Raw genomic sequence first — 9,720 nt, forward strand, 5'->3', positions numbered from 1 at the left:
TTTTGCTGATATTGAGTGGAGTAATATTATGTGCAGGAAGACTGTACAAGAGAAATATGACATTCTTACAGAAATACAATGAAGGAGTAAAAAAGTTTGTTCCTGTTTATAAAGTTCAGAAAAAATACATGCTTGGTACAATGCTAGATGCTTACAAGCAAAAAAGGCAAAGGATAAAGCATGGAAGAAACTCTTAAAGCAGGGAAATGACTATAACAGAAGGCAGTACAAAGATACTAGAAATGAATACATTAGAGTAAGGAGAGAGGAAGAAAGAAAGTTTGAGAAGGATGTAGTGGATAACAGCAAAGATGAACCCAAACTTTTCTATAAGTGTATAAACAGCAAAACAAAGAATAATGAAACAATTAAAAAAATAATCAAAGGGAAGACATACCAAACAGAGAAGGAAATGTGTGAAATAATGAATGAGAGCTTCAAAACCGTATTCACTGCAGAAGATGATTTCACAGAACCTAATAGGGCATTGGATTGCCAAGGATTACAGAAGATTGCAGTGCACAAAGAGGATATTGGAAGATTACTGGATAAGTTGGAAATCAGAAAAGCAATGGGGCCAGATGGTGTATCAGGCTGGGTGTTAAAAGAATGTAAAGAACAATTACTGGATCCAATTTGGGAAATAATTAAAAGTTCAATAAATGAAGGGAAGTTCTGCTTGAGTGGAAGAGAGCCAACAATACCGATATTTAAAGGAGGAAAAGCAACTGAACCACTAAACTACAGACCAGTGTCATTTACAAGTGTTGTAGGAAGTTATGTACATGAAATAATTATCAAAGAAAAATGGGTTAAATTTCTAGAAGAGGAGCAAGTCATATTGAACAGACAATTTGGGTTCAGGACAGGGCGGTCATGTGTATCAAACTTATTAAGCTTCTACTCGAGAGTTATTGCAGGACTTGAAAACAGAGATGGATGGGTAGACACAGTATACCTGGACATTAAAAAGGCTTTTGATAAAGTCCCATGGAAGACTTCTTTGGAAACTAGAGAACATAGGAGGACTGCGTGGAACCTTGCTCGAATGGACAAGAGATTATTTGAAGGATAGGGAAATGAGAACTGTGATCAGAGATACATACTCATCTTGGAGTAAAGTAACTAGCGGAGTGCCACAAGGGTCAGTGTTAGCCCCATTATGTTTCAAGTTTATGTAAACGACATTCACATTGGGATAAACAGTTATATAAATTTATTCGCTGATGATGCAAAGTTGCTAAGAGTTATCAAAACCAGAGAGGACTGTCTGCTGTTGCAGGAAGATTTAAACAAGATCTATGAATGGAGCAAGAAGTGGAAATTGGAGTTTAATGCCAAGAAATGCCACATAATGGAACTAGGAAAGAGTAAGAGAAGACCAGTATGGAACTATTTGATGGGAGAGGAGCAAATAATGAAGACTAAAGGAGGAAAAAGATCTTGGAGTGATCATACAAGAAAATCTGAGCCCTGATAAACACACAAGCAAGATATTTGGACTATCATATAAGATGTTGACTAATATAAGAGTGGCATTTCATTACATGGATAAAGATATGATGAAAAAAATCATCACAAGCATGATACACCCAAGGCTGGAATATGCAGCAATGGTATGGTCTCTGAGCTCTAAAACGGATATAAGAAAATAGGAAAGGATACAGAAGATTGCTACAAAGATGGTGCCAGAATTAAAGAACCTCACATATGAAAAACGACTGAAGGAAATGGGATTGCCAACCTTACAAGATAGAAGAGAACGCGGGGTCCTAATAACAATGTATAAGATAGTAAGTGATATTGAAAAGATAGACAAAGAAGACCTGGTGCTGTTGACGGAAGAAGATGGAAGGACAAGAGAACATGAAAAGAAGATCAGGATGAGGCAGACACACAGACACACGACTCACCCATGAACTGCAGGGTGCCACATATGGTTGACGTGCGACCTCCATAGCTGAGCCACTTCGCCAGGCCAAAGTCGATGACCTTAATGTGGCCATCAGCGTCAAGGAGAATGTTTTCCATCTTCAGGTCGCGATAAATTATGCCGGCGTTGTGAAGGAAATCTGGTGAAGTGAATCAGGTGTGAATTCCTCTCCTTAGCATTAATAGAGGGGTTCAAGACATTTCTTCCTGTCTTTTGGCTAATTTCATGGGCTCTGCTGGGAGACTGATGATCGAGTAGGCCTGTTTTCTTTATATTTTTGTTGCCCTTTACCAGTCCTCCTCTGTAGCTGTTATATGTGTGAATGAGTGTAATGTACAGGTCATGTAAGAATAGGAAGGTTACATACATTCATAAGAGCCTAGATATTCATTTTCTTTTTTAATCTTTTTATTTTGTTGGTTCAATATTAGTTGAGGGTGAGTGTAGCTGTTGTATTGGTGAATGAATGTAATGCACAGGTAATGTAAGAAGAATAGGAAGCTTATCTACATTCATAGGAGCCTTGATATTCATGTTCTTTTTCCTCATTCAGTTTTGCTGGTTTGGTATTAGTAGAGGGGCAATGTAGCTGTTGTATTGGTGAATGAATGTAATGCACAGGTAATGTAAGAAGAATAGGAAGGTTACATGCATTCATAGGAGCCTTGATGTGGTGTGCAGGCAGGACCATAGCGAACACTCATTTTTCTTTTTTTTTTTTTTTTTATGTAAGAGGGGAAACTGGCCAAGGGCAACAAAAATTTATAAAGGCTCATTTAGTTGCCAGTTCCTTTACAGATCAGTAGAGTTAGCTTACTGTAAGTTCTGTGATAGATTAAAGACATGTGTTAACCAATGGTGAATAGGTGAAGTGTTTACTGTTAGATGAGATGTAATGTAACACTATATGTAAATCATAGCTCACACACACACACACACACACACACACACACACACACACACACACACACACACACACACACACACACAAACCTTTCCCAAAACAAAGTAATGACATTAATAAAGGAGAAAAATTTAGCAAGGAAAACTGAATAGACATGTAAGGAAAGATACATGGTTACTAGATTCACACACACACACACACACACACACACACACACACACACAGAACAAAACAAAAAAAAAGAGGGAAAAAAGCATGAGTGAAGGTGCAAGACTGGAGCAGGCCTATGTACAGTACACAAGGCAGTCACTGTGAGAACTCTGACCTTCCTTCCTACACACACTAACGTCTGACACCAACACACAAGACTAAGACAAGAGGCAACAACAACAACAACACCAATCTTACCAAGTGCAAGTGCTATTTGTGCAAGGTATATCTTGACGAGGTTCTCAGGCAGGCGACCCAGAGACCTCCACAGCTGCTGCAGTTCCCCGTAGCCCACAAACTCTGTCACTGACACAGACGGAGACACAACGGTGAGGGCACACACTCACTACACTACGCACTAATGCTACTTAAAGCTGTACTCTTAACCCCTTCAGTACCATGTCACATTTTCATATTCCTTCTGCTTACTATTTGGTAATTTTTATACAGCTTTAAAAACTTATGTGGGAATGAAAATAGTGAAGACAGTGTCCATTAATCTTCTGACATCCATAGACCCTTCTAACGTCAATAAAATCGTTAAATCATACTAAAAATTCATGGTAAAAATGCGTCCCAGTACTGAAGGGGTTAAACATTGCCTCTCAACACATTCCCAAAGGCCACAGAGGTGATTAGAAGGATTACCAATGCTGTTCTTATCACTCTTAAACACTGCCTCCTAATTTAGCATCAATGAAAAGTAAGAAAAAGTCAAGGAATTTAGCAATAATAGATAAGTTTATGGGCAGGAAATACAGTGTTACCAGCAGTATTATAGAATGCAGCTTGGGGCAGAGTGACACCAGCACCTGCTCCACTGTGACACCATCAATATATACACTCTCTGGTCTTGTGAGTGTTCAGGATCAACCTACAAGAAGCTGTTAGGAATCACAAGTTGCTACATACTGTGAATGGAACAAAAGCTTAATTCACCAAGCTTAATGAGGAAGACAACCTCACCTAATTTAATAAAAGAAATGTTAGGTTAAGAAAAAGAAGATATGATAAAGAAAGGAAGTATGGAAAGTAATTGAAGAAATGTCAGATAAAGAGAAGGAGAAAAGGATAAAATAAAGTAAGAATGAAGAGAAAGTGATTGAAGATAGAAGGAAGGAAGAAAAGGAAAAAGATAAGATAAAGAAAGAAAGTATGGAGAGAAAATGGTTGAAGACAAGAGGAAAGGAGGAAAAGGAAAGAGGAGAAATGAAAGGTAGGAGGAAAGAAGGTGACACAATACTGCTTAAAAAAGGAGAAAAGATGAAATAAGAAAGAAAAGAAATATGGAAAAAAGTGATTGAAGACAGGAGGGAAGGAAGAAAAGGAAGAAAGGAAAAAAAAAGAAGGTAGGAAGAAAAAAAAAAGACTACTTGAACTGTGCTAGGAGAGACAATACTGGTAAGAAAAGGAGAGAAAATGAAATAAGAAAGAAAGGAAATATGGAGAGAAAGTGACTGAAGATGGAGCGAAGGAAAAAAAGAGAGAGAAGGGATAAAGACGGTAACACAATACTGGTAAAAATAAAATGAGAGAAGATGAAATAAATGAAATAAGAATAAAAAATGACTAAAGACAGGAGGGAAGGAAGAAAAGGGAGAAAGGAAAAAAAACAGGAGGTAGTAGGGAAGACAGACAACTCCTCTACCTGTGCTTAGTGAGACACAATGCTGGCCTTCACTTACCGTTCATGTGTAAAATGACGTATTAAAGCGAACATTTTAACTAAACCTCATATTCTAAAATTTCCTTCTACAACCCTGTCTTGGTTAGGTGAGGTTAGATAAATACAAGTGTTTCTAGGATATTTAGGAAAGTCTGTCACATTTACACCACCCATAACTTTCCTATCTCTCTGTTTTTCCCTTTTTAATGAATGGAAGAGAAATATAGCCCTGTCTTCAATTAAATATCAGTGTTTCCATGATACTCCATTAAAATAATATATAGGGAAGTCTGTCACATTTATACCACCCATGACTTTCCTTTGCCTATCTATTTTTCCATTTTTTGATGGACAGAGGAGGCCAACACAAGGCACAAATAGACAAAACACCCTTGCCTTTAATTAAATACCCGTGTTTTTAAGATGTCGCACAAGAAGACACACAGGAGAGCCAGTTACATTTACACCACCCACAACTTTCCTTTGCCTCTCAATTTTTCCTCCTTTTTAATGGATGGAAGAGAAAAACAACCCTGCCTTCAATTAAATACCAGCGTTTCCATGACGTCCCACAAGAAAAGACACACAGAAAGGCCTACATCACAATAACATGATCCCACAACTTTCCACTTCTCAATTTTTCCTCCTCTTGAACAGATAGAGCAAACAATTCCTCTCTGCCTTCAATTAAATACCAGTGTTTCTATGACGTCCCACAAGGCAATGGATAGAAAAGCCCACACCACAACAGCACAGCCCAGCTCACCACTACTTACTGACTAGGAGAAGCTTGCGAGTCTGCCAGAAGTGAACGAGAGGCGTGATGAACGGGTGGTGACTACACACGTGCTGGATCATCACCTCTTGCTTCACCTGACCCACTGCATCCAAGCTACACACCTGCAACACAAGGGAAGGTTAGGTTTACTGCAACACAGGTTTACAGGTAAGAATGTAAAGTTAACAGGTTTTTACAGGTAAGAATGTAAAGTTAGCAGGTTTGTGTAGGGTAAATATTGACACAAAGGAAGGTTTGACTAATTGCAACACAGATTTCCAAGTAAGAACACAAATTTATCAGGTTTTTCTGTAAATATTGACAAGGGAAGGTTAGGCTAATTACAAGAATTTTACAGGTAAGGATGACTCAAATTTACTAGGTTTTTGTGCAAATACCGACAAGGGAAGGTTTAATTAACTGCAAGGGATATTTTCAGGAAGAATGCAGTTACCAGATTTGTATAGGGTAAAATTGACAAGGGAAGATTTAGCTAATTGCAACACAGATTTACATGTAAGAATGCTGAGTTACCAGGGTTTATATAGAGCAAATACTGACAAGGGTTTCAGGTAAGAGGTACACAAAACATCTCCTTTATCCTGTATATTCCCATGAAAAGCCCATATCATATATATATATAAAAAAAAAAAAAGAGAGAAAAGAAAAAAAAGTGGAGGTAGGGTTATTATGAGAGGCTGACCTGTGACTTTGAGAGCACCTTCATGGCATATTCCTTGTTGGAGATGGAACACTTCACATGGAACACTTGGCCAAACGCTCCTCGGCTGATCTCCCCTAAGAACTGCAACCACACAACCAAAACACTCACTACTGTACACTTCTCAACAACTCTAACCTGCTATAAATATTGCTCTTATCAATCATGTTGTTAGTACTGAGTCAATTGAGAGTTTTAAAAGATTAGACAAGTTTATGGATGGGGATGATATATAGAATTAACCCTTTCAGTACCATGACACTTTTCCATATTCATTCTGCTTACTATTTGGCAATTTTGTACAGCTTCAGAAACTCATGGGAGGGATTAAAATAGTGAAGACTGTGGCCATTAATCTTCTGTCCTCCATAGACCCTTCCAAATGTCTATAAAATGGTCTAATCCTACACAAGCCTCAAGGTAAAAATGCATCCCAGTACTGAAGGGATTAACTTGCTGTGTTTTAATTCAGTCTCTTTTTGATACGTATTTTTTTTAGTCCTAGTATATTTTTAGCCCTGGTATTTTAGCACAGTATGAGCTCACTGACTAAAAAAATTCACGTACTCTGTTTCAATGTGGCAATAAAGTTATCCCATCTTAACTTAACTTCTCTATACCAACAGGAAACTCAAAACTGTACCCTTGACAAAACTGACCACAAAGTAACGACAAAATAAACTTCAGAATGTCACCGATACACTTTGCTTGCCCTAATATACTCACAATAAGCTTTAACTTTTCTTCTATACCAACAGGAAACTCTGGCAGGAAGAGAGCCTCGGTCTGCGCCACAGGCCACACTGTTTTGCTATGGGCGTACTCATTCTCCAGCGTCGATTGGTGCCACCTGCCGCAACCAACAGTGCCAGAGTTAGGACCAGGAAGAGAGAATGTGTTATGATCTCTAGTAAACTCTGGAACTCCCTGCCTGCTCCTGTATTTCCAACTTGTGTGTTATGATCTGTGTCACACTGTAAAACTCCATCTCTGCTTCTGTATTTTCATCTTGTGTGTTATGATCTCTGGCATACTGTAAAACTCCATCTCTGCTTCTGTATTTCCAACTTGTGTGTTATGATCTCTGCTAAACTCTAGAACTTAATGCTTGCTTCTGTATTTCCACTTTCCTATGACCTGACTTCATTTAAGCCTTTGACAGCTATTTGGCACATGTTTCCTTAAGTACTCATCACACTGAGACATCTTCCCTGGTTCAATGTGTTATAAGGAGCAGGAAGAAATGAGTAAAATGACCGAGAGGTAAAAGAAAGGTGTTATTAGTAAGGATAAGCTCCACTCCTCACAATCATGAACACTATACCATGAAGAGAAATAACAAGAGGAAATGTGTTATAAGGAGCAAGAAAAAGATCATTATTAGTAAAAACACCCCAATCCTGACCTTTTCCTGGAGACTCTGGTCCAAGGTCGTCGGTTTGCCTCGCTGACCGGCGCCGACACGAAGGAGATGACAGAAAGGCCACTTAGGACAGAGAAGCGATGGGTGAGGTTGGTTGCGATGTGCACCAGGCTGAACTGTGAAGGGAGACAACGCAGAGGTGGTCTTAGTCATCTCATTCTTTCTTAAGTTAAGTGTGCAGGGTAAAGTGTCCAACAGCTATGCATCAGTCCATTAGGTACACATTTGGTGTTTAAAATCTTCTCTATACGATATCACAACACTTGGGCATTCAAATTTGGTCACATTTTTAAGCTTCACTCCTTCAGTATTGAGATGCATGTTTACTTAGAGTTTTGTGCATGATTAGACCATTTTATTGAAATTGGGAAGGGTCTATGGAGGTCAGAAGATTAATGACTACAATCTTCACTATTTCATCCCATTCAGTACAGAGACACATGTTTACTTTGAGTTTTGTGCAGAATTAGACCATTTTATTGACATTAGGAAGGGTCTATGGAGGTCAAAAGATTAATGGCCACAGTCTTTACTATTTTAACCTCTTCAGTACTGAGACATGTTTACCTCAAGTTTTATGTACAATCAGACCACTTTATTAATATCAAGAAGAGTCTATGGGGCTCAGAAGATTAATGGCCACAGTCTTCACTATTTTAACCCCTTCAGAAATGGGACACATTTCTACCTTGAGTTTTGTGTAGAATTACACCATTTTATTGACATTAGGAAGGGTCATGGAGGTCCAAAGATTAATGGCCACAGTCTTCACTATTTCAATCACCACACAAGTTTCGGAAGCTGCATAAAATCACCAAATAACAAAATGAATATAGAAATGCGTATGCACTGAAGGGGTTAAGATAGTGCTGAAAAATAGTACCCACTGATTTTAAGTCTATTTTCTCACCAATGAATGACAATATTTACAAACACTCTCTGCCCCAACAAACTACAACCATTTCTGCAAAACATGAGACAAGGCATGACACGATTCTGAAGTTTGTGGGAAGAAAACACTAGGTAATAAGAAGGGGAATTTTTCAATGGTGTTTAGTGTACCTATTGGAGACTTCACCTTAGTGTCATCCTGAACTTATAGTATAGAGTACGTAGTAGTGGTAGTTGTTGTTGTTGTAGTAGTAATATAAAGGTGCTGGTAGTGGCTTCCTTACATGTAGTATAGGCAAAGTTCTGAAGGACAAATATTTCAAGAGAGAGAGAGAGAGAGAGAGAGAGAGAGAGAGAGAGAGAGAGAGAGAGAGAGAGAGAGAGCATAACAGCGCGAGTCATGACCAGCGTGACCAACAAAACACACACACACACACGGTGTGTGCCTGGTCTCAGGCCTATCCGAAGATCGGAAATAATGAGCTCTGAGCTCGTTCCGTAGGGTAACGTCTGGCTGTCTCGTCAGAGACTGCAGCAGATCAAACAGTGAAACACACGTACTTCTGAGAGGCTCTGTCTGTGGCGGAGGGGGAGGCCGCGCTGGCCCGCCCGCCCGCCCTGGCCGCCGCCCTGCCTCTTGGCCAGCACGCCGCCCATCAGCACACCCGCAGCCTCCCTCCTGGACCGCCTGCACCGCCTCCTCCACTCACACATGTCATCCTTATGTCAGTGGAGTGGGTCAAGGCTTCCCTTCATAAGGTGGCGGCGCCTTCTAAATTCTTCTCCATCTTCGATTTGCGTTCGATTTGTTTACATCCTCGGCAGTCAGGCAGGGCACTCCCACCGGCCTAAAACATTAATGTTACCTTTATTTACCTTATTTTGTCACTTAACTGTATTATTATGCACTAAAAAATTAGCTTGTTATTTGTTGAAACTTTGTTTTATACCATAGACTGTTAGATAGAGTAGCGCCACCAGCCTAAAATATTAATGTTCACTTTATGTATCTTATTTTATCATTCAACTGTATTTTTCTGCACTAAATAAAATGTATGTTATTTATTGAAAGGTTATTTAACATCCTCAGCTGTCAGGCAGAGCAGCGCCACCAGCCTAAAATATTAATGCTACCTTTATTTAACTTATTCTATCACTAAAGTTTATTATTCTACATTAAAATATGCCCTGTTA

General features: G+C 39.1%; 1 protein-coding gene across 7 annotated transcripts in view; it reads right to left on the reverse strand.

The window, feature by feature from the left end:
• The window catches only part of LOC123510827 (CBL-interacting serine/threonine-protein kinase 19-like), a 41,851-nt gene that overhangs the window by 14,098 nt on the left and 18,033 nt on the right, over positions 1-9,720 (reverse strand). For 3 of the 7 annotated variants that reach the window (XM_045266252.1, XM_045266251.1, XM_045266250.1), the window contains exons 2-8: positions 9,088-9,374; positions 7,618-7,751; positions 6,939-7,062; positions 6,195-6,296; positions 5,490-5,613; positions 3,246-3,353; positions 1,914-2,072 (exon numbers count right to left, since the gene is read on the reverse strand). In XM_045266252.1, the coding sequence (XP_045122187.1) occupies positions 1,914-2,072; positions 3,246-3,353; positions 5,490-5,613; positions 6,195-6,296; positions 6,939-7,062; positions 7,618-7,751; positions 9,088-9,240 (904 nt within the window). In that variant the 5' untranslated portion in view covers positions 9,241-9,374. The remainder of the gene's footprint in view (positions 1-1,913; positions 2,073-3,245; positions 3,354-5,489; positions 5,614-6,194; positions 6,297-6,938; positions 7,063-7,617; positions 7,752-9,087; positions 9,375-9,720) is intronic. The other 4 variants (XM_045266254.1, XM_045266253.1, XM_045266255.1 and 1 more) reach the window with 4 other exon arrangements.

Source organism: Portunus trituberculatus, chromosome 30 (assembly GCF_017591435.1).
Source record: "Portunus trituberculatus isolate SZX2019 chromosome 30, ASM1759143v1, whole genome shotgun sequence".
Classification (NCBI taxonomy): domain Eukaryota; kingdom Metazoa; phylum Arthropoda; class Malacostraca; order Decapoda; family Portunidae; genus Portunus; species Portunus trituberculatus.